This window comes from Prosopis cineraria, unplaced genomic scaffold (assembly GCF_029017545.1).
Source record: "Prosopis cineraria cultivar Desert tree isolate PC_DT_omini unplaced genomic scaffold, ASM2901754v1 PC8, whole genome shotgun sequence".
In the NCBI taxonomy this organism is placed as follows: Eukaryota; Viridiplantae; Streptophyta; class Magnoliopsida; order Fabales; family Fabaceae; genus Prosopis; species Prosopis cineraria.
This window is the reverse complement of record NW_026555339.1, coordinates 2,523,060-2,548,479: the sequence shown is the minus strand read 5'-3', so window position 1 is coordinate 2,548,479 and position 25,420 is coordinate 2,523,060. Positions and strand designations below refer to the sequence as shown.

The 25,420-nt window shown below is 33.9% G+C and overlaps 3 protein-coding genes across 3 annotated transcripts; 2 read left to right on the top strand and 1 right to left on the bottom strand.

Moving 5' to 3' along the window:
* Positions 1-903: 903 nt before the first annotated feature.
* On the top strand, positions 904-4,053 carry LOC129318043 (zingipain-2-like). The gene is made up of 5 exons (XM_054962547.1): positions 904-1,681; positions 2,598-2,833; positions 2,932-3,072; positions 3,165-3,596; positions 3,813-4,053. The coding sequence occupies exons 1-5, from the start codon at positions 1,270-1,272 to the stop codon at positions 3,891-3,893; spliced, it is 1,302 nt and encodes a 433-aa protein (XP_054818522.1). The 5' UTR covers positions 904-1,269; the 3' UTR covers positions 3,894-4,053.
* Positions 4,054-11,708: 7,655 nt separating this feature from the next.
* On the top strand, positions 11,709-13,599 carry LOC129318046 (thioredoxin H-type-like). Its single transcript, XM_054962550.1, has 3 exons — positions 11,709-11,867; positions 13,057-13,179; positions 13,275-13,599. Exons 1-3 carry the CDS (start codon positions 11,781-11,783, stop codon positions 13,413-13,415), a joined length of 351 nt encoding a protein of 116 aa, XP_054818525.1. The 5' UTR covers positions 11,709-11,780; the 3' UTR covers positions 13,416-13,599.
* Positions 13,600-14,788: 1,189 nt separating this feature from the next.
* Positions 14,789-19,409, bottom strand: LOC129318045 (beta-galactosidase 5). Its single transcript, XM_054962549.1, has 18 exons — positions 18,977-19,409; positions 18,793-18,888; positions 18,596-18,708; positions 18,432-18,498; positions 18,253-18,345; positions 18,006-18,149; positions 17,799-17,887; positions 17,613-17,718; positions 17,415-17,502; positions 17,040-17,158; positions 16,778-16,939; positions 16,510-16,694; positions 16,218-16,327; positions 16,022-16,131; positions 15,809-15,919; positions 15,615-15,728; positions 15,302-15,504; positions 14,789-15,173 (listed from the first exon to the last, which is right to left on the bottom strand). Exons 1-18 carry the CDS (start codon positions 19,145-19,147, stop codon positions 15,029-15,031), a joined length of 2,226 nt encoding a protein of 741 aa, XP_054818524.1. The 5' UTR covers positions 19,148-19,409; the 3' UTR covers positions 14,789-15,028.
* Between the last annotated feature and the right edge of the window lie 6,011 nt (positions 19,410-25,420).

Genomic DNA, 25,420 nt, shown 5'->3' with positions numbered 1-25,420 from the left:
GACTGTAATTTTAATATTGGGTTTACTTTGGATTGGTTAAAATGGCATGATTATAAGGCCAAATAACTGGCTTGTGTTGAAAATTTATTAAATTGCTTATTTTACTTGTTGGGAGTATAAGGATGGACAAATGTGATTTAGCCTAATGGCATGTGGGAGGTAAAAATTTATCTGAAATGTTATAGTGTGTGAGTTGAAGCCAATTATAAAATATTTTATATTGAAATTATTGATATAAAAATGTGTTGGGTAGCTGTAACCTAACTATGGCTGAGTTAAATTATTTTAAAAAAAAATTTGGTGTGTTACAATGTATATGTCATATTTTAATAAATAATAATTCATTAATTAATAAGTAGATATTTATATTTATTAAGAAATTATTCACTAATTGATAAATTAAAAAAATAAAAAGTATTATAATATTTTTTATTTAAAATTATTTTTAAATCAATCTCTAAATGATATTTCAAATTTTTTAATTGATTTTAATATTTTGCTGAATGATATTTTCTCAAAACAAATCTTGCGTCTGAGTTGCGGGAGTGAAAGCGTGAGTGTGAAAACTGGCTTCTGTCTATCTCCCTCTCTTTTTTTTCACTTTCTATCTTAATTATTGAATTCATTTTTCAACTATTAAAATTTAATATTTTATAAAATTATTATTAAAATGTGAAATTTTACAATAAATAAATAAGTTTTATGAAACATTAAATTTTAACTTGTGAAATTTTATAAAAAATAAATAAATTAATTAATTTTATATAATATTAAATTTTAATTATTTAAAAATAAATTTAATAATTGAGATAAAAAATGAAGAGAAAACGGATAGAAGATGAAACGGAGAGAAATCAAGTTCATGAGTGTGAGTGTGATTTGTGATTTTCCGTGGTTTTCTGAGGCACTTGCTTTTCAATCTCGTGGTTTTCTTCTGTGTGTCACTGTCCGGATGCGGGCGGTCTTGAAGAAATAAACGTCCTCTTTATCCTCCCCAAAAGGCCAAAAGCAGCCACAGAAAAGGGGAAAGGGTTGTTATATATATATATATATATATAATTTCTTCAGTAGCAATCAGATTTAGTCAGTTGGGGGAGGCGAATTTGATCAGAACACACCGGAAGGAAAACTCGAGATTGGTCAGTGAAAGACGAAACATCAGTAGAATCCTCATCTCCAAAAACGAAAACGAAAAGATTTTGCTAGGTAGATTCCGTTGTTAGATTTCATTAACTCGAGCAATACAAATCCAGGAAAAGGGAAGGAAACATGAGGGCCACTCCCATTTTAATCAGTCTGGTTCTTATTCTCTCTCTTTTCTCTGTCTCTTCTTCCGCCAACACCTCTGAACTGTTTGAAAGCTGGTGTAAGCAACATGGCAAAACCTACTCTTCCGAACAGGAGAAACTGTACAGATTCAAAGTATTCGAGGACAACTATGCCTTTGTTTCCGAGCACAATGAAATGGGCAATTCTAGTTATACACTCTCCCTCAATACCTTTGCTGATCTCACCAACCATGAATTCAAGGTCTCTCGTTTAGGTTTATCCCCTGCTTTGCTTCGATTCGACCATCGAACGATCCAGCAGCCCGATGACCTCATCCTACAGAGTCTTCCCACTGAGGTTGATTGGAGAAAGAAAGGGGCGGTAACTCAGGTCAAGGACCAAGCCAGTTGCGGTATGTTCTATTCACTATTCTCTGCTTCTTGTTATTGTCGTTCCTTTTCTTTAATCGTTGACGTCAGAGCTTGATGTCTTATTTTTTTGTTTTTATTCGATTATATTGTCTTTCACACTTGGTTGAAAGAACGCCACTTCAAGCAGAAAAGTTTTTGCTTTTAGCTTTATACTTTCTTCCAATCAGAAATCATGGTTTTAACTTGAATGCTAGTTCTACAAAAGCATTTCAGTGGCTTTGGCCTTTTACACTGCTATGCTTATCACGATATCACCCAACCTTTGGAGTTTGGATTGGAGTTCTTAGTATTGTTACGTGCTATTGCTATTTGAGTTTAACAAGTAAAAGGGCGATATTTTCCCTATGCAAGAGGGTTTGCTTGTCAGCATAGGCTGCGAGAGTATGTATGATGCAGGATGAATTTATGCATGTCTTGTTATAGAGATATGGTTGGGTTCTTGAAAATAGTATCTACATAAACAGGTTCAAGGTAATGGGCCAAAGAAGCAGCGATTAGTTTGTCCCTGATCTAACAAAATACTGCGGTGTGACCTAGGGGCATTCTTCGGAACTTTATGCTTGTTGCTTTCTAGTCGATTGTTAGTGTTAGTTATCATTGTAATTGGCCGAGAGCATGTAAGTGTGTTGTGTTTGTGTGTGTATAATATCTGTGTGCATTCGCACCCACAAAAAGGTAAGATACAAGGCAAGCACTTTGTTCTCAGTGCGTGCTTCATGATTTTGTTCCCAAAACATTCTCTCCCACTTGGCAAAGGCCAAAAATATGGCGTTGACTGCTGATTCCTCCTGTTGGGATGAAGCTAGCATCTAGGATTCTAGCTTTCCTTACAGCCAACCATGTTCACTGGACAATGTTTTATGGGAAGAATTTAACAATAGACATGTATTGTGTTAGGTGCTTGTTGGTCGTTCTCAGCAACAGGAGCTATTGAGGGAATAAATAAGATTGTTACGGACTCTCTTGTTAGCCTCTCTGAACAAGAGTTGGTAGATTGTGACAGAACCTATAACACTGGCTGCCAGGGTGGACTTATGGATTATGCTTATCAGTTTGTCATTGACAACCATGGGATTGACACGGAGGAAGATTACCCATACCAAGGTCGTGAAAGGTCTTGCATCAAGGATAAGGTATTTGATTCATCTCCCCCGATACCCCATACTCGTGTTGCTGACATGAATAAATACGTATGCATAAACACTTAATTTTGTCCCTGTCTAAATTGCAGTTAGGAAGGCATGTTGTTACGATTGATGGTTATACTGATGTGCCTCCGAATGATGAGAAGCAGCTATTAAAGGCTGTTGCAACCCAGCCTGTAAGCGTTGGCATATGTGGGAGTGATAGAGCCTTCCAGTTATACTCTAAGGTTGGTGTCCCGGTGGTCAAATATCAGAAACATGGATTCAAGCTCACCATTTAACTACAATTTAATGAAGTTTTGGTGCATTTGTGTGCTAGGGTATTTTCACCGGCCCATGTTCAACTTCTTTGGATCACGCGGTGTTGATTGTAGGATATGGTTCAGAAAATGGAGTGGATTACTGGATTGTGAAGAATTCATGGGGAACTAGTTGGGGAATGAATGGTTACATACACATGCGGCGAAACACCGAAAACTCTCAAGGGCTATGTGGAATCAACATGTTAGCATCGTATCCAACCAAGACCAGCCCTAATCCTCCTCCTCCATCTCCACCAACTCCTATTAAATGTAATCTCTTCACTTATTGTGCGCAAGGAGAGACCTGTTGCTGTGCTAGACGCTTTCTTGGTATATGCATTTCATGGAAATGTTGTGGCTTATCATCTGCCGTCTGCTGCAAGGACAATCGCCATTGCTGCCCCCATGACTATCCTGTTTGTGACATCAGAAGTGGTCAATGTCTTAAGGTTTGTATTAGATACTTCCTTACCTATTATAACCTCAGTGAGAATATTTCATATGAAGTGCTGCACAAGCTTGCTTGGTGCATTCGTTGACATATGTGTTTGAATATTTGTTAGACATCACTTGGATTATTCTTTAGTTTTCAACTTGTCAATTGTAAGCGACACTATCCTGCGGCTTTTAGTATATGTGCTGACTAACTGTCAATTTACATGCAGGGAAATGCAAATATGACGAGGACAAAGGCGCGTGAGATTGAGGGCCCTTTCCATAAGCCTAAGGGTTGGAATTCTCAGTGAGGAGTTCATGTTATATACTTCACCTGTTGCGTTTCAGAGCAGAAATTTGCATTCTAGCTTAGCGAGGAATTTGACTGCTGGGATATTTGTATCACGAGGCGGATAATAAAACTTTTATTTTTTAAGTTTGTCTTTATATCAATTTGATCTTTTTAGTTTAGTTTTTATTATTAATTTCATTTTTTTAAATTTGTTTGTTATCGGTTTGGTTTTTACTGTTTGGAGAGAAGATAGCATTGTTAAGACTTTTTAACATAAATGATAGAATATTGAGTTGGTAGCATGTAGATTAATTAAAATAAGTATAGTTTTTTATCTAAGAAAAAAGAAATAAAGCAGATTCAGAAATTAAAAAGAATGCAGTGAAGTCAAGCGACTAAATTGACAAACTAGTTAATTTTACTTGATGGTTAATTCGTTATCATTTAATTTCATGTATATAAAATTTTAGTTTGATTTTTTAATTTTATAATATCTTTTTAATCTTTTAAATAACATTGTTAAAAATTTTTTTTATTAAATTTTTAAATATTAATAAAGTATTCTTTTAAAAAAAATTTTTTATTAAACTTTTAAATATTAATAAAGTATTCTTTTAAAAAAGTTTTTTTATTAAACTTTTAAATATTAATAAAGTATTCTTAAATGTTGATATATTGAGTTTAATTTTTTAAATTATTTAAAATTTTATAACATTAATTGAGTATATTGAAATTGTAACAACATTAAAGTTAAAAAATTAAAAAGATACTTTATAAAATTAAATGATTAAATTAAAAATTTATAGAGCTGATAATTTGGGCCAAGCCCGACGGGCCAACCCGAACCCGTCCGAAAATTTAGGCCCGAGTCCGAATAAAATAATATTTTTTATTGTTCGGGCCTATTCGGGCGGCCCGAATAGGCCCGAGAAAATTCAGGCCAAGCCCGATCAGGATCAGGCGGCCCGAATAGGCCCGAGAAAATTCAGGCCAAGCCCGATCGGGATCGGGCTTGGCCCGAATACCCGAATAGAAAAAATATATTTTAAAAAATATATATAATACAATAAATATTAATTATTTTTAAAGTTTTATATCATTTTATTTTAAAATACCATATGTTTGAGTGTATTACTATAGTTATTTTTAAAAAATAAAAATATTATATTTTCCTATTTTTATAATTTTTAATCAAATAAAATATCTGAAAATAATAATTAAAATATATTTTAATATTAATTTTTATACTTTAAGACTCAATCTTTTTTTTTAGAAAAATTGAGTCATATACACCATTTTCTTGTTCAAAAAATTATATTTTATTTTTTATAAAATAAGATAATTAATTTTAAATTAAAAATAATTTTAAAAATAAAATTTGGGCATGTACAAATTTCGGCTCTACTACTAAACAAACATAATAAATAAACTAATATTTTTAGATAATTATTTAATTATCATCTATGTCAGACTTAGTTAAAAATTAAAAATGAACTAAAATAAATACCCTTTGTATATAAGACTTACATAATATAAAAAGTTAAAAAAAAATTTAAAAAAAAAATATTTTACCCATAATTAAATGATTTTGTTTTATATAATATAATGATGGCTATTTTCTCATATTCTTAAAAATAAAAAGTACAGTTTATTTAATAGTTGTTAAAAACTTTGAACTAATTAGGACAATAATTTTAAATTAGTGGTCTAACCGTAGTTAAATTGAGATTAATTTAATCATAATTAAAATAATATGATTCAATTAAAATATATAAATATTTTTATATAACCATGATAAGGGAAATATTTAAATAAATAAGACATCAATTTACAAGTAAAGGAAACATTCATGAATAAATTGTATATAATACAACAAAATAGTAACAGAGTTACTTAAGTACTTAACTACAAAGTTAATAAGTTATTATTTTTTTATGCCTTTTAAGTTAAAAAATATTTTACGCTTAATAAAATTATTGAAAAATTTAAATTGATTAAAAAATAAAAAATATTTTAAAAAAAGTTTCGGGTATTCGGGCCAGTGAATAAGCCCGAAGCTTGAAGGTGTTAGAGCCAGGCTTGGCTATATGGGCTTTTTAGAAAGAGTAGGATTCTTTAAGCCCGATCCGAATAAGCTCGGCCCGCCCGAATTATCGGCTCTAAAATTTTGTATAAAGCTTGAAATAAAAAGTACTTCCTCCGTTCAAAAATATAAGGTACTTTTTTAGGAATTAAATGTTAAAAAATGTGAGACATTTTTAGTCTTTTAAGAGGTAATTATTGCTTTTTTTTAAGTATCCCTATTGATAGTAACTTTATATTTATTGTAGGTTGTTTAATAAGAGTAAACATGAAAAGATAGGGTTAATTTAAAAATAGATAATTACTTTATTGAGATGTGAGATTTAATTAAAAATATTTTATATTTTTAAATGGAGGGAGTATAATTTAGTCTATACATGTTAAGTCATCAAAATGCTTTATATATTACATTAACATGAAGAGCAATTTTTGTCTTAAAATTTAAAAAACTAATATGAGAATTTAAGGAAACTGAAAAGTTAAGGATTTAATTAATAAAAATTAAATTTAAGAGATTAAATCAATCATTAAAAAGATTAAAAGTTTCTTAATCTTTTACAAAAATACCGATATCATCCTTCACGCGTCTGCAGTGAAGGAAGGTTGATGATAAGAATCATTTTCAGACTGACTACTCATAAGTTTATTCATCCAGCATGTTCCTTAACATGGTAGATGAGAAGAGAACTGAATGTACCTAGTCGAAAATCTGGTATCCATTCCTGCTTTGGCGTTTTAAATTCAGTTTGTTTGGGACGAAATCTGTGGATGTTTAATTGGTCCTGCATATTTTTCATGACAACAGTGTAGTAATCGTTTGAACTTCAGTTGAATATAATAAATTATAAAAATAATTAATTAAATAATAAATTTTAATCATAATTAATTTTGTTATAACAAAATTTGTTTTGACACTTATTTTTTAAAATTAATTTTAATAAAATTGAATATATTTAAATAATTTATTTAAAATTAATTTTAAATATATAAATTATCATAATGGACATTATATTTTAAAATTAAATTATTAATAAATTTGTATTTAATATAATTAAAATTATTACATTTTATTTAAGAATTAAAATCTTATTTTTATTAAATTTTGGGTTTTTTATAATTTTTTTGGTCTTTTTTTACAATTTTCTCCACTGCTTTTTGATCGATTTTGTGCAGAAGCTCCGATTGCCAGCTTTTAAAAGAAAATTGATTTTAACTAAAAAAATTGATTAAATGAAAAGCATGCGTTTGGGTATTTTGTTGGTTAATCGATTTTTTCACTGAAAAAGTTGATTATTTTGCTCAACGAAACAGGCCGAAAGATATCCAATGTTGGGAAGAGATTGTGAGGTCCTGGTCCGTCATCCAGAAAAGTCATCAGCACATGCCGCTACACGAGAATCAGGGGCTGGAATGTTGGGTCGAATCAATATCACTGGCATTTCATCATCACTACATTAATATATCAGATCAAATAGACAGGTGAGGACAAAGGAATTTGTGTGGCTTATTGACTATTTTTCTGCGTGGCAGATTTTTATCCACGAAAGGCAAGTTTGAAATTTAGGGAGAAATAATGGAGGGGACCTTGCAATGGCTAATAATAAGGAGCAACGTGGACATGGTGGTCAATTTTCATGTGTTGGTGGTCAGAGAAAGGAACAGGGAAGCCCAATTGGAGTATGATTTGTGGTTTTTGTGGCGGGTTGTTTTGGATTTACTAGTCTTACTTATCGTTATCTTTTAATGTGACAACCATCCACGTGCGACCACTGTTATCAAAATTGGATCAGATCGGCCAGTTTGACTGGCTAACCCGAGAATCGACTGGGTGTCTGGTATGGAGATAATAAAACCGGAAAATATAAGAACTGGGGGCAAATCACTTAAACTGGTGTTGAATTGATGAAAACCGGAAGAACCGGCGGGTTGAATGGTTCTGCCGCTTTGTTAAAAAAAAAAAAAAAAAGGAACAAAAAAGCCGAGGGAAAAATTAAGACGAGAGGAAGAGGCAAAGGCAACGAGAAATATCTGCAATGAAACAATCAGCATAGATAAATACCAAAAGACAAGCCAAGAAGAATAAGAATGACGATTCTAGTAGATTTATGGGTTAAAAGAGGAGATCAAGCTACAAGCCTTCATATCTGCAACTGGAATGATCGAAGCATATGAGAGGAGGGTGAACCTTGAGAGGCTATGATGACAGGAAAATACAGGGAGAATGGACTAAGGTTTTCAAACTTTCAACTTAATCCTTTGACTGTATAACCAGGATTGAGGAGACTTGGGAGGGAGACTTTTAATTTTGTCGAGGACCGCAAAACACCTGGAGATGGAGAAAAGCCTAGTAATAGTCTTATAGGTGCTATCACTTTAATTCCGAAATTCCAAATGCATCTACAGTTAATAAATTAATAAAATATTAATGTAATTAATGAAAGGTCAATTTGTACGCACGGATAATGGGGAGAAATTTTTGGTGGGGGTAATATTGTATTTAATCATTTCAAATGAAAAGATTAAATAAATCTTAAATTTCAGGTGAAAAATAAATCTTAAATTAATATAGAGGACTTGAAATAAAAAATATTGTGAAAAAATCATTTTTAATTGTTAAAACTTTAACAACATTTATAATTATTGACATTTTTTTATTTTTTATATGATATTTCAAGATATATTATTAAAAATATTTTAATTTAATTATATTTGGTTTAATTAAAGTTCAACAATTGAATAGTGAACATTATCTTAATTAGTTCATTGATCAATCTAGCTTTTATAACATTGTGTGTGACATAGCTCACTTCAATCTTTTTGTCTTCTCGAATCTTGCTATGTTCATGTTTTGTCATTGAAATTAAAAAGTAATTAAAAGTTGATATAAATTTTGAAAAATAATTTAGATAAATCTTTTTTAAAAAATATAACTATTTGATTTAGTTAGATTTGAGTTAAAAATAATTATCCCAAATATATTTTTGGATTTTACATATATTTAAACTCAAAATCTAGTATTTAACTTTAAGTGGTCATTTGACTTGCCAACCGAGATAAACTTTTAATGAGTACAGTAGATTTTCTAAAACTAACAATTTAATTACCAAACAATTTTTTTTATTACAAGGGAAAGGCAAATGCCTGGAAATTGAAGAGAGGAACAAGAACGTAATTGACCCGCATCTCTAGAATTGTATCAAAGGTCGCAGGAGATATGATTCCATAATAATACAACGTTGGTGATATGATGACAGAGCATTCCATGCTAGCTAACTCGTGCATACGTTTGTTCCTCTAAACGTGTGATTATACAAAACCTCTCTTTTTTACATAAACATCTTCCTAATATTGACTACAACTTAAAAAAATCAGACGAGACTTATTCTAAATTTTATGAATATCATCTACGACTTTCATTGAATAAAAAAAAACATTAATTTTTTTAAAACCAAGAGACTAGAAAAGATTTAAACCTTCCCCGCTAGTTTTCTAAAAGAAGAGAGTCCAAAAGTCGAATCCAATGAATTCACACCTTCCACGTTCCTCCTGCCTCTCGCTCATCCTTTTTAAAATATTACATGCCAGTTTTTGCCAAAAAATTATACTACTAAACTTTCGTAAGTTTTTTTTTTAACCAAAACTTTCCTAAGTTGAAGTCAAGGCAAATTTCATCACCGTCTTGTTGTTTGGATTTGAAGTCAAGACAAATTAGCTTTATCAAATAGAGGGTTCACGCCTTAAAAAGATCAGACGGATAAAAAAAAAAATCACCGGAACCTTACTTCTCTTTCTTGACTTCTTATGAATTATGTATAATTCGATGAAAAATTTAAATATAACTTTTGGAAATACATTTTCACATAATTTTTCATAAATCATACACGGCGGTCCCATTCCCACGCCTTCTTGTTTGTATTATATTATAATGTCAAGAACACATCTTAGGGTCTCATGCATTTAAATTTAGATGTAAAAAAAATCGTGGCCAAAATTCTGGTTCCTCCTTTTCAATGAATATTTTTATTTTTCTACTTTTAAGATTTTTTGTTTTTCAGAAGAAGATATCTGTTTTATTTAAGGGTCAAGGTGTAATTTTCAGTTTTGAATTATTTTTGGAGAAACATACAGTGTCCTAGATTATTTGCCTTAACGCCCTAATGTAATTACAAGATAACCTATTTATCTCTGACGTCAAATATTTCAATATTGACAGTTAAAAAAAAAACTAATTGTGACTTAAATTTAACTGATAATGTTACCTATTATGTCAGTGAATTTAAATTATGATATATTTTTTAAATATTTTAATTATTATAAAGACAACATTGCTATGATCCAAATGGTTTATGATACTGAATATTTTTTGAAGAAAAGTTTAAAAACAAAAATATGCTTTAAGTGAATCCATTTGATATGACATGTAGCATTTTTTTTATCAACCTTAAATACCAGTCAGTATTTTTAATTGTCAACTTTTGGGTACTTAAAGTTAGGAATAAATATGTTATATTTTAATTATTTTAAAAATAAAATTATCATGATAAATAGTATAAAATAATGGGCTGTACCTTAACTCTCGACTCTTCGTTCAACGAATAATAACGGAGGTCCTCGGGAGGCCCCGTCATCGACTGCGTCACGAATCGCGGACCATGTGAACGTCGACATTTCTCATTCTCCCCCCCCCTTTTTTTTTTTTAAATTTTTAAATTTTTAATTAATTTGCCAAAAGAAAGAAAGAAAGAATGGTAATAAATATTTTTAAATTATATAAATAAAAATTTAATCTCTTAAAATATTATAATATCAATAAAATTTTAAGGGGTCTATTTGTTAATAATTTTTTTAAAAAAGACTATTTTATTTTTATTAACACATTATAATTTTTTATTTAATTCTTACAATTTTTTTAAAAATTATAATTATTTAAATAAAAATTTTAAAAGAAAATTTTTATTTTAAAAACTTAATTTTTAATAATAAAAATTACACTTAATAATTTATAATTTTTATCTAATTCTTATAATTTACAGAATTTACAAATAAAAATTATTATTTTTTAAATAAAAGTTATTATTCTTTAAATAAAAATTATGATTAGAGCTTATTTTTTAATAACAAAAATTATACTTAATAAATTATATTTTTTGTTTAATTCTTGCAATTTATATAATAAAAATTGTAATTTCTTCAACAGAAGTTGTGATTGGATCTTGTTATTTTTAATAAGAATAAAATAATTTTTTTAAAAAAAGTTATTGACAAAAATTTTTTTAACGACTTTATTGATATTATAACATTTTAAGACATTAAATTATTATTTATATAATTTAAAGAGATTTTATTATTATTTTTTTTAAAAAATGTTAGTTTTGCATATGAATTTATTATGAAAAACATAATTTTAAATTCTTATATTTTGCCCTCATTTTGTTATTTTCGATCTTTTTGATCCTCATATTTTTATTTTTTATTATTTTATATCTCTTTATAAATAAAGTATAGAAATTTTGGATGAATCTAAAATAATAAAAAACAAAAATATACAGCCAAAGATATAAAAAAAATATAGAAATTAATAATAAAACTTGAATAAAATATACGTACCTAAATTTATGTTTTTTTAATTTTTAATTAATTTGACTAAAAGAAAACGTTGGTTAAGGCTTTAGAATGTGAACAATTGAAAATTGAACATCTATTGTGGGGAGTGGGGACCATTGGGGGGACTATATAAGTCGCATCACGCCGATCTCCTATTTTCATCAATCTCCCGTTTCGAACGTGACACAGTTCGCCGGTTGGCAACGAGAAGAGAGAAAAAATGGCCGATGAAGGACAAGTCATTAGCTGTCACACTGTTGAATCCTGGAAGGAGCAGCTTGAGAAGGGTAACGAATCCAAAAAACTGGTATTTTAGTTACTCCTCTCTTCACCTTTTTCCGTTCTCTCTTGTTTCCTTCTTTTCGCCTGTGTTTTTTCTCCTAATATGTTCCTCCAAACCTCTTTTCTCACTGACGACGATGATATATATGTGATTTTCGTATTCGAGTTTGGCTGTATTGATGTTGGGAAACTTATTGGCAGCCAAGTTAGGGTTTCTGGGATTACTGCTTTCTGATCAAATTTATTGTTTCCGGGCGGTATATTTTCGATAGAAACTAGGAAGAACATGTATCGCTAGGAGGTGAAGGTTACATTTTTGCGTGTATACAGATAAATCATCAATTTTCCATCCTCCTAGTTCCGTCACTGTTTATTTTTTTCCTGAAGTCGAACCCTGTTTGTCAGAACGATGCGCTTTATGATTTCCCTGAGGTCATACCTGCTAATTTGTGATTGTGGGTGAGTTTAAGGTTTACAAGAATAAGGTGCCTTTACTATTAATCGATGGGCTCAAACGTGGCCTAAAAGAGTTGGAAAGGAGGTGGTTTTTTAAACTGAGATCTGGTGTAAAATTGAAGTGAATCCTGATGGTTAGATTTCTGCTAAACTTATGCGAGTATATTTATCTCGTGGTACTGCCTCGAGCTGTTACTGGGAATTGTTTTTCCGTCTTTATGAATTTTTTCCACCTGAACAATATGGTCGCTACTTCAAATCTTGGGCATGAGTTTTCTACATATTCTTATGAGTGGCCTCCCATGCATATTTTAATTAATAAGTTGTCTTATTAGTTATTATAGAGAAAAGGTTGCGCTTGAATTTCACTGTAACGTGTTGGAGGCTTGTAATCAGAACCCTGGAATTTTGAGTGCCATATTATTTAGCTGTAAGCTTATAGCTGCTGAGCTAAGAATTGGTTCTGTTCACCGTCCTCTTCACATTTGCCTATGACCGTTACTTATTCATAATCACGAGGGTACCCTGTGCAGTTGTACCACTCAGGTTGAAGAGCTCAAGCTACACTTCTATTGACTCATTGATCAAATAAGAAACTGTCTATTCATGTCATCAGGAAATTTTATGCTTAGCTGCTTGTTTTTATTTTAAGTCGTTTATCGAAAAGCATGCCTTTGATTGACTTGATAAATCCGATGGTTCTTTGAATCCCTTGACAAGTGTGATTTTCTGACTTGTGCGCTTATCAAATTTGATAGATTGTGGTGGATTTCACTGCTTCTTGGTGCGGTCCATGCCGCTTCATTGCCCCAATTTTGGCAGAGATTGCCAAGAAGATGACCAATGTCACCTTTCTTAAGGTTGATGTGGATGAATTGAAGGTAATATAACCTTCTTTTTTTTTTTTTTCCTTCTCCTAGTGCGCTTTAGTTCTATTTTTCCATAACTTGCTAAGCGTTGACCTTGCTCTGAACAGTCTGTTTCTGAGGAATGGGGCATCGAGGCTATGCCAACCTTCCTGTTCCTGAAAGAAGGCAAGTTAGTGGATAAGGTTGTGGGTGCTAAGAAGGAGGAGCTGCAATTGACCATAGCGAAGCATGCAACTGCTGCTGCCTGAAGGGTGATGTGAAGTTTAAGAATAAATGTGCTTCAGCTGTGGTGTCAGTTTGCGTGATTTGGAATTGATGTTTAAGGTTATGAACGTATGTTTATGAACAATGTTAATGAAGTTGCTAGCATCCTTGTATTCTCTTGAAACGCTTTGGTTGATTTGATTGGCAATAATATATTTGATTATCAAAGAGCTTCAGTCATACAACTGGCCTGGGTAGATAAATAGCGTTTATCAAAGATGAACATGGATTTGTAATTTCCGCGATTTCCCGTGTTGCTCTGAATGATCATGAAGGTCAAAGCTTAACGATTGGTCCTACATGCTACCTTGTTTAAAAAATGATTAAAATTGAAACCAAAAAAAAAAAAGGAATGAATTCGGACAATGTAAATATTAACAGCGAAGAAGGCCTTGGAATGATCGGCGGGCATCCAAATGGCCACTTTTCTCTTACAAACAGACTTGGTTGTGATTGCCGTTAAGACTTGAACTTGGTGATTAACGGTTCCAATCCAACATCCCCCCCCCCCCCAAAAAAAAACCGAATTATTATTGAATGAATAAGTAATACTTAATAGCATGGATATGGATGCCATGTGTAATTTTCCATTTCATGCCCAACTAACTCCTTATTTTGCTGTGAACAGAAAATCTGTGGCATGTGTCGTGTTGGTTAATTCACTGTTCTCCTTTATTCGGGAACAGAATGCACATTCATACCATCTTTGCTCTGCAATCTCATCCTGTCACTGCTATTTTCATCATCACATTGCTTCCTCGCTCGAAACATGCCATTCAGGTTGGGCATTTTACGTTTGCTCTTATGACTTCTTTTTATATTCTAAACGTTTACTTTTATGACTTCTTTTTATATTCTAACATTTTTAAATTAAAATATAAATAAATTATTTTTGGCTATCAACTTAAAAATAATCTTGATTAAAATTAACAAAAGTAATTTTGGACTATCATACGATCTTTTTTAGATTTTGATTTTTCACCTCCTTAGCTGCTGATGTGCAGAATATCAAAGCTGAACGATTTAATTTTTTTTATTTAAAAAATGTTTTTTTCCCCCAATCCTATGATGGAGCTGAAATAATGTTTTTTAGTTTGATTGGTTTCCTCACTGACAGTGAAGGCCGTGGAATGATACGTCTGAATCCAAATGGCCGCTTTGCCCTTGCGAACACTATTTGTTGAACGCGATCGCGAACAGACACTTGAACTTGATCATCCATAGTGCCGATATTACTACTCCCCATTACGGACCTAAATTACTGGTACTTTTGAATATTGAATTATTAGATAATTGCATCCATGGGATTATTGCAACTTTTTTCTCCACGTAAAAAAAATCTATTGGCACAATAATAAATTTATAACCGACATTATATATCGGCCATACCTCTTGTATGGATCATGTCGGCCCATCCCACATCAGATCGAAAGACAAGGTTCGCCATCACACAAAGGGCGAGACCACCACATCGTGTTTGAATTACATGACAATGAAATTGAGACCAAAATTTATAATTTATTTTTCCTCCAATTCAACCACCGACAGGCTAGCAGAAGCACCGTTTTATCTCTTTCGCCTCTACGAGGAGGTTCTCTCAGTTCTCTGAATCCGATTTAGTAGACTTTGGAGTATGTGCTGTTCTCTTTACTAGGGATATTTTCCAAGGATTTCCACCTAACTCTTCAAATATTACTATCAAATTCTTCGTTGCCTTCAACCACGACCTCGGAACGTGGTACCTGTGAATTTCCAAACACACGTTGGTAACTTTTTTTTTTTTTGTGGTCAAAACACAAGTTGGTAACTTAAACCTATAAATCCTTCCCCAGTTCAAATTAAAATAGGTGCATAAGTATAAACTTAGTACCATCGTTGTGTGGGTTGCCCACAACCAAGCTGGCATTTAACGGGTCGGAATGTGTTTTCGTAGCTACAGGTATTGCAGTTACCCTTCGCATAAGCCGTCCAATATCTTCCTATGCTTTGCCCGTTGATCCATACTTGACCCTTTCCCATACTGGACAAGTCCAAAGCCAATGGTTCGTTCCCCACAGGCGCATTGAAATATGCCTAACAAGTTTCAAGTTTGCAGCAACATTTTAATTACTAACCACAGGCTATATATTAGATTTGACCTCTTTGTATCTCACAAGTCAGCCAGTTGTAGTTCGTAGTCTTACCTTGTGCCATTTCAAATGCTGACGTGTTTGGGTGGCCAGTGAATCTTGGACCCATTCAACGGATGAGATTCCGTCGGGAGACGCCAAGTTCGTTGACTCTCCCTTTAGCCCAACCTGTTCAAGAAAATAGCGTCGTTAAAGTAATTATTGTTAATTAATGCCATATTTGCGGAATGTATTGGCGTGTATAGGACCTGATAAGACCATTTCTGCCGCGTTAAGTCTTTGTTTTCCTTGTCAAGACCGTGCAGCATTACTGGACCGGTGATCCCTGTCTTCCATGTTTCAAAATGCAGGCCAACATTCTTCAAGCAAAGAGGGAACAGAAATAAGATCATTAACTCCACATGGCAAGTCTACAAGGATACGGCCAGGTTCAATCTGGGTTAATCAAGAAAGGCACTAACCGGCAATCCCACGGCTACGCTGAGAAGAGCAATTTTATTAGTTCCAGCATGAAGGTTGATGGGTGCATTAAACGTGCAACGTCTCTGTTCTCTCGTTCCAAAAGCCGACCCTGGAAAACAATTGTTTCGCCGCTTCATATCTTTTTTGAACTTCTTATGCATAAATAACTATTCAGTCTATCTGCATAGTGCTTACCGATAAACTGCCCATTCACAAACACGTGAACAGCATGACCAGCAGACTGTACGCTAATGCTGGGTCTGTGTCCTCCTTTAAGAAATGATTCTGATGAACTTATGTCAACGCTGTGGCATCCAAGTTAAAAAAAAAAAAAAAAAAAACTCTATGATTATCATGAACTTTTTACCATTAGATGGGAATTCAAGTAAACTAAGCAAAAAGGACGAATGTTAAAAGAGCTTTTTACGCAAGCTGAATAAAGAAAAAGTCTGTGGTTTGAAAGTCAAGAAGTCAACAGGTGACTCACCTGGTTGTGTACCATAGATAGTCGCTTCTATCTCTAGTAACGTCTATCTGATCCAGGAGTCCAGCAGATACCATACTTGTACCTGAACCATCCGCCGGAGAAGATAGATCCTCATCGTAGGTCTCCCATGAGAAGAACTTAGAATTGGTAGGCAACATTTTTATCTGTGACGTTTGAACTCTCACCTTCATGAAGACAGGACAATCAAGTCAATAACTTGATGGAACTAAGAATAAAAATCCACCAAGACAATATGAGATATGCTCACTCTTGCTGTGTTAAATACATCAGTTCTACAGTCAGGGAGGATGCTTATGGACCAAGGTGGCAAATCATAGCGTCTGTTATTGAACATTACCCTGGCAGCTGAGTTTGCATCATAGTTTGCAAGAAAAGCTGCACATGTTCTTCCTGAAGAGAACAAATGCGCCTGCAAAATTAGCCAAGGGATGGTTATTCACCGTGAAGGTTTGTTTAGCATCATCATGATTTTTGCAACTACAGGAGTCTTCTACTTTATGACAACTGACCTGCTGGAACCTTCCTAAAGATGTAACAGTTGGATCAGAAGAAACCAGAGCATGTTCGCATCGCTTAATAGCTTGATGAAGATCCTTCAAATGAGTGTATTTAGGTTGTCTTGTTAGACCTAATCACAGCACAGAGATCAATTGAGGACACAAACAATGTGGAATGTATTATGTAGCATTGAACTATCTCTAAGGTTGACACAACAGGTGAAAACTGAATTCAGCACTCAACTTGATATGTGTTTGGAAGACCCAGATGGAACAGCAATCAATTTGACTCGGGCAATTAAGATCAAAACGATGTAACAGTAGATAGGCTTTTAGTTTGTTGCCATTTCAAAAATTAAGAACAACTAGAGTTGAAAATTATCTCACCGTATTCATCGATGGGAGCATCATAGTCGTAGCTGGTGGTGATGAATGGACCTCCAGCTGAGCGCCCAAAGTTAGTTCCTCCGTGGTACTGCCATTTATTTAGTAATTATAATCCACAAGGGAAGTCAGAATTTCAAAAACAACGTAAAGTACGAGTGTCTAAATTAATTAAGTGCTATTATATAGAAGGAGACCAACCATGTAGTAATTTACGAATGAACCACCCTTTTGTATGAAACGCGCAACGGCAAATGCTAGATCTTGAACTGGTCGCTGGTGAATTGGACCCCCAAATTCTGTAAACCTTCATAATGAAGCGAAAATACTAAGAATTGGACCACCTAATTCTGCAACGAGGTTCAAAGTTAGTAATCTATAACTTACCAGCCACTCCAAGCCTCGGTCCAGAGGCTAGGCTTGTAGGGTTTATTTGGAGAGAATTCATCGCAGTAAAAGCCATTACATGTATTTATCTGTTGTGAAAAATCGGATGAATCATGTAGAGGTTCAATATTAAACAAAATCTACGTTAAAGCAAGTAAATTCTGTCAAGTAACAACACAATTGAGGCAAGAGAATGAGATTGCTGACCACAGGATCTGGAGCGTCGTCTTCCTTGCACATCACCCATGGGACTCCTGTACCCAATCCAGCAGCCATATGTGCAGCCCAATTTACATATGCGTGACCAGCAGCACCAAGTGCCCTACTCTCTGGTCCATACTCGTTCTCAATCTAGCACACAATTACAAGGTGAAGTACGAGATAATCTAGCGAACACCGAGATTTCAGTCAGCAACATGTTGCATTATGACATGCTTTGCTAGGAATTGCATACCTGAGAGAGAATGATTGGACCACCCTGAGATTGAAAAAGCTTTTCATTCTTCATCATCTGCACAATCTTCTGGGTGAATCCTTGCATTGCGGCCTACGAATGAAAACAGGCTGTGTCAATTTCATCGTTACTCTTTGTCTAGTTACGCAATTCAAGCAGATAGAAGTGAAAGACGAAACCTTGAAAGGTCCATTGTTCGTCCTGAAGCTCATGCCAGGAGCATACTTAAGCCAAACAGGGAATCCTCTGTTCCAGATAAATCAATCATATTCAAGAGAAGCATTAATGCCGGGAAAAAAAATAAAAAACTAAGCAGAATAGTTCATTCGGATTTAAGTTTTACCCAAAGTTCCACTCGGCGCATACATAAGGCCCGATGCGAAGATGAACATAGAGCCCCACTTTCTGCACAGTCTTAATGAACCGTACCAGATCGTACCTCCCTTCAAAATTGTACTGAACACACACCCCGACACAACGATAAGAAATAGTAGTGGAAAAAAAGAAAACAAAATTATAAATCGAGATCCAGAAAGGTACCTTGCCAGGAGAGGGTTCATGGACATCCCAGAAAACATAAGTGTCAATGACATCGAGGCCTCCATGTCTGGCCTTCCGAATAAGATCTTCCCACATCTACAGTACCACACATTTCAAACGAGCAGCAAAAAATCAACATAATGTATCGCAAATTTAGAGGGAATAAGAAAAAACGAAGCCATACTTCAGGGGTGCTTCTGGGATAGTGAATGGATCCGGAAATGAGGATTCTTCTTTGGCCATTGATGATAATAGCCTTTCTATCGTAAGTGACTGTGCAGTGTGCGAGCTCAGAACTCACAAGACAGACCGTCAAGCAAAACAGCAGCAGCCTGGAGACCGAGTTAGTTTCCATGACTTCGAAAGAAATTGTGAAAAACGAAAGCTAAGAGAGGAGCAATGTATTCTTAGTTCTTCTGATCTGTGACTCTGAAGACTAACAGCATTGTGATTTGCGGGAGCCACCGATTCAACTACCAGTATTAGCTTCTGCTGTGCTGTCACTGGGTTTCCCGCATCTCCAGCTTTCGTTAGATGGCTACACTATTAATTATTTTTAGTCTGTTTCTGGAAAGCACAGTTCTATTTATTGAAGCCACTTTTTTAATTTTGGATGCATTGGTCAGTTCCTGGTTCACATCAAAAGAACTGCTTTTTTGAATGTAAAAAAAAACTTTCTTGTTTCAAAGTTTCAACTTCGATTTACATTTTCAAGTTTCAAACGGGATGAAGAGTACGATCACTATGCTGAGTTGGTGTCTTGGTGACAATACGTGACATGAATTTCAAATGTCTTGTCTATATTTTACTCACGACTCCGGAGTTTAGCGTTGCAATACCGAAATAAGTACACTTTCGTCTGATACACGGTCATTTAAAACGTTCAGGCAAAATACAAGTAAATAAAAATGAAGGCAGGCATTAAAATGACAGAAAGATTAAAATGAAATGACATTCCCATGGAGCAACAGCTAAGACATATACCCCATTGAACACTTTTCTCTGGGGGCATGTGCGTTGGCCCTGGAAGTGGATGACAACAATACCAAGCAAATGTATAATTCCCATGATGAGTAAGTTTGGTGTTGTCTCCGTGTCTGTCGTATATGCCTTTTGTTATGGTATAAGACCCTTGCCTCCATGTGATGTTACATTTATCTTCGCTATTTTTCTCTTTTTTTTAACCCTTCATTTTTTTCTCGGAAACAAATATCTGCCTGGATATACGGATATTAATTAAGTAATCATTAGCCTTATCAATTAACATGCTGAGGGGAAAAAAAAAAGTCCCTAAAGCAATTTACATCGAGCATAGCTTGCAAGTCACTCCATTCCGTTTTATATTTTCTTGGCTTCCTGTTATGTTTGCCTTGTGCACTTTAGTTTGACACCAGCCTTTCACCATCACATCTTCGAGAATTTTAGCCACTTAATTGATATAGGTTTGAAAAACCGTTATTTTCAAGATTTTAACGTTTGTCATTTTTAAGATGCTAACAAAACACAAATTGATGATGGACATGTGTTCTCAGGACTCAGTAGTATTGTAGTTTAACTCCATGCGTGCAATTTTCTTGGACCCATCGAGTATAAAAACTCGGAAAAATTCAAAAGAAAAAACAGTGCAGACACAGGATTAGGACTTTAGTAAGAAAAGTTGCATGCAATTATGACATCAAGTCTTGACTTTCGATTCAGTCCAAAATTAAGAGATGGCTTAATAGTCACGACGGTGTGTCGGTGGGGGTTTTTTTTTTTGGGGGGGGGGGGGATGGGGACTTAGCATATCTGGTTTTTAGTTTTTTTAACTGAAGCGCGTACAAGGAAGATGATAGTTTACATCACAAAAAAAAAAAAAAGAAAGAAAGAAAGAAAGAAGAAGAAGAAGAAGAGTGCAGACATATTGGTTAAATTGTACAAATATAAATAGACTAAGACGACATGAGAAATCTTACATCAGATAAAGTTAGATTTAATTATTAATATATAATAAAAAAAATAGCACATAAATTTAAGTTTTAAGGTTTTGAATTAAAATGTGTTATCCTTTCATTGCTTTTGATCGTTTCTCCTCTCCCTCCGTTACTGAGCGATTGCTGTCAATTTCTAACAAATGGTATTTGATATGGAAGTTTTGTGTACTCACACTTGATATGGAAAGTTTTATATCAAATAAAGTTTGACTTAATAACTAACATATAATAAAAAAAATTTATAAACTTAATTATTAAGATTTTGAGTTAAGATGTGACATTTTTCAATTATTATTGTCCGTCTCTCATCCCCTCTTTCCAAGCAGTTGCTCCTCATTTTAACAAGTGGTGTCAGGTTTTGCTGACTTATAAGCTCATTATTGCAGGTTAATAGTTAGTAAACTTAGGATGCCTTTAGCGTGTGTGAATTTCCAATTTCAATATTATAATTGTTAATGATGAGCCTCCCCTTTTCATATTTGATATTTCTTCTCTCCTCCTTGCCTAACCACATGGTCTTGCTTCACTTCACAGTTATAACTTATTAGCGTCGGTGCTCAGTGACCCTCCCCACCTTCTGCTTTATCATCCATTCATTCATTTTTCTTTGATTCTCTCTGAGTCGTTTTAAATGTCAAGTAGACTCCCTTCAACGTGTGCTCTCATTGTAAATGGAAAATTGTCCTTTTCAGTAGCTATTATTATTTTTAAAAATGTAAATATTTGTGTTCTTTTTGTTTCTAGCTTGCTAACCAACATGTATTTTTTTATGTCAGATTGCGTATTATTGAAGCGGCAATTTTTCTCTTGGCAGGGTTTCACGCACAAGCTTGTCGTTGGGCTTGGTAGTCTTTCATGGGCCATGTTGGGCTTCGTGCTTTTTAGGAGTTGGCTATGTTACTGGGCCTTGAATTCAAACAATGATGGGCATGGTCTTGTGATGGCCCAGAACCAAGACTAGATCAAATTATCCCAGAGCTATGGGTTCCATGGTCCCGTTAAAAATGCAGGTGCCCAGGTGGCGTGGCGTTTAAGAATGGTATGTCTACCTTTTTTTTTTTTTTTTGAATAAATACTGGGTAATCTCCATTCAAACGAAAGAAACAGGGACAAAAAGGCGGAACAAGAATAAGAACCCAAACGAGAAAACAAGACCAGAGACCGCACAAAACTATTCTAATAGGTGTGTGTCCACCTTTACAATTTTATTTGGGCCAACCAATTTGAGATTGAAGAAATTCGCTTTTAATCCGTTTTTTCAGAATAAAAAACACTATGTGTTGTTGTTTTTTTTTTTCCCTAAGGGAGATTATTCTACTTTAGTTACGTAGACGCAAAAGCAAAATATTGCGATCTGGATGGAATAAGACAATCACAGTTACCAGTTTCTTAACGCTGGTCTCTTCACTCTCTCTCTCGGTTTTTTTTAAGTTTTTTTTTTTTTACTTCAATGCCAAGAAAAATTGGTTTCCTCATTTTTTTGGTCCTGGATATCGAGCAACTTTCAGTGTGCCGTTGTCCTGACTCACAGTGATTAATCAAATATTTTCCGCTCGAGTTGGAACTGTGACAGATGTGGGACATGGTCGTACGGATGAATTGATCCGTTGGGTATTGTGGGCTCTATTCCTGGATTTTACACCGTAAATGAAAGGCTATTGATTTTTTTTTTTTGTCTGGATATTGTAATTAAAATGTAAAATTCTCACTTATTTACTTAAAAAAAATGTTATCGAAATAATTAAACTCTTGGTTGCTCAAATTTACTTATTGATTCGATCCCAAAAAAAAAAATTAAAAGATGCTTGTGAGTAACGTGACTAATTCTTTGACATTTAAATTGAAGATATATAATTTTAGGCACATATGCGGTGTAATTGTGCATGATTTTCAAATTTCAGGAATTTGATTGATAAAAACAAAATTTTATAGGATAAAATAATAATTGAAACAAACTTGAGTAATGAATATCAACGCGGTTTTGATGTAATATATATTTTTCATCAAATCATAATATTTACATAAACGATGCTACTCATTTTTAAAATTTCATATAATACATTGAGTCCGCGTAATTTCATATGAACAACAAACAGATACGACAGGTGTCCACGTCGGACTCATACTTTATTTTCCACGCTCCTTGATCACAATATTAAATAACGCACTAGTACAAAAGCGAGATGTGGGATCGCATATATGAAGAGCGTTTCCATCTTACCCCAAAAAAAAAAAAAAATTCTTTCACACATGTGATCAGCACGAGAAGGTATATACGGGAGCCTCTTGAAAACGCTCAAGTCTCCCCGACGCCTATTTTTATATTAGTGACAGAAATCTAAATCTCTATACAGGGTCAAACTCACAGTGCCAGACACATAAATTCACACTATCCATATATATATATATATATATTGCCAATTCACACTATCCATTATCCATTTCTCCTGCCGAAAAAGCAGTGCATGCACTGTTTTCAAGCTTGATCAGGTACCAGTAGTACCAATTATCTGAACTAAAAACATGTACATCCCTGGCACGTACATTAAGACAAACTGAAAATGCTTAAATCAAGAGATTCGATCGTCAGCATTCATTAAAACAATAATCTAGCTTCTTTACGTGGAGTATTTATAATAACCTCCCTTATTATTCACTCATTGATTCCCCTAGCTTGAAGGATCTTCAGGAGCGAGAAAAGTTGAAGCAATGCGCAATATTTCTTTGCTTTTGTTGAGACCAAATGGGTAAGGAGCATTTGGCAGCACATAGGCTCATCAACTAATATTAGGGTCATTATTTCCAACCACACGCAACCATATTTGCATATCTTAATGAATTGAGTGCGTAAATTGCAGTTGAGCACTACCACCTCCCATCATTGTTCTTTTTCCCTTTTAAGACAAAGACTCGTCTCATACAACTCTTACCATGTTCTCTCCAAAATTAGGCAGCTTGCCCACTAAAGTTTTGCAACTCAATAAATCACATCAACCTCACTGTACTTCACATAATCAAGCAATCAATAATGTTGAAAGACAGCAAGCTAAACTCCTCTACAAAGTGTAGACCTAATTAATTTAGTCAATCATAATTATATGGTAAATACCAGAAATGACAATGGATTCAGGCATAGTTAACTATAATCACTCATGCAAATCACTTTAATTAGTCCATGACCAAGCAGAGTTTATCAGCAGCTGAAGAAGTACTGTGTCTCCATCATTCAAATCACACATAATATTCATGACACCAGACCAGCCATGATAATGCAGTTCTCACACACACACACACTCGTATTGTCAATGGCAAGCACAAGACAACAAACCTTGTCTGTTTCTCAAGTGCGATCAAATTCGTCATATTGACTCCTAGCTCGCATTTTTGCGAGCACGTGACGTACGTAACCCTCGCTATGAAAATCAGATGAGTTCAGCGATTCATTTCATAAACAGCTATGTGATTTAACCCTTTTCAGCTTGTTTGTTTCGGTACCTGACGTGGCCCAAGCTGCCATGCTTGATCAAACACGGTAACCCACCGATCCATCACTTTATAATCTATATAATAAAGACAATATTAACTGATGTTTAGATCACAGGGTGACAGTGGATACCCAAGCCAGCACTTTCTATATAAGCAACATTTCATTTTTCCCTCGATCACTTTCAATATCTTTTGTACCATTCATTAACGAACTTTTAAGTATGATCAAAGTCACAGGTCTTAAGTTATTATGGATCAATGACAACAATGACACTTGGAAGTTGGAAACTGAGCTGTAAATTTAATGAAAATCGCAAAAGGAAAGCAGTTTCTATATATTCGGCTGCACTATATAATCTGTTTTTTCTTACTAAAGCCTACGCGGCCGGAATATATATCGATCTTGAGTCACCAGTCACTAGCTGGGGGACAATAATAGAAAAAGGCAGGCTTGTATACGTAACATAATATGTTTTAGTCTTAACTCTTAAGGCCTAATAAGCTCATTAGAGAAAAAGTAGAAATTAGATAAGTGTTGGAGAATCTGATAGTGAGGAATATATAACTGGTTTCAACTGAAGAAAAAGAAAGCTGATTTTCTCTTGTACTTTGGAGCCTTGCTACGTTTGTTTCACTTGCTTGCTAGCTAGCTGCTTTTGATTTGAGTGGCTCCGTTACTAAAGAACGTACCTTTTTCCTTGTCGTTTTGCAATGAGAGAGAAAAGCTTAGTCACTAAAAAATGGCTTCTAACTCCAAAAAGGCCATCTTCTCAAAAACGCAGAAAAGATAAGTTTTAGCTAGAAGGAGAAAATTAAACGATTTATCATCAAATAATAAACCCTCCCGCCTAACCCTATCTTCATGCGTAGTTGATTCGTCTCGTCATCGTTTGCTCATTTCGGTGTAAATACTCCATCACCTCCCAAAAATTGAAAAGAAATACGCTTTGCCTTCACAGACGCTAGCTATACCTATGTATATGTACTCTCTGTATCCTTAATTAGAAATTATCTTCATCATTGCATTTTCATATATCATTTCATGCAAGATGCTATTGCCACGAACTTAATAATTGATATCCAAAAATGAAAAAGGAAAAAAAAGTACTGTTTGATATATTTATCTTTTTTAGAAAAAAGGGCAGAATAATATACGATGAGCTCCTTCC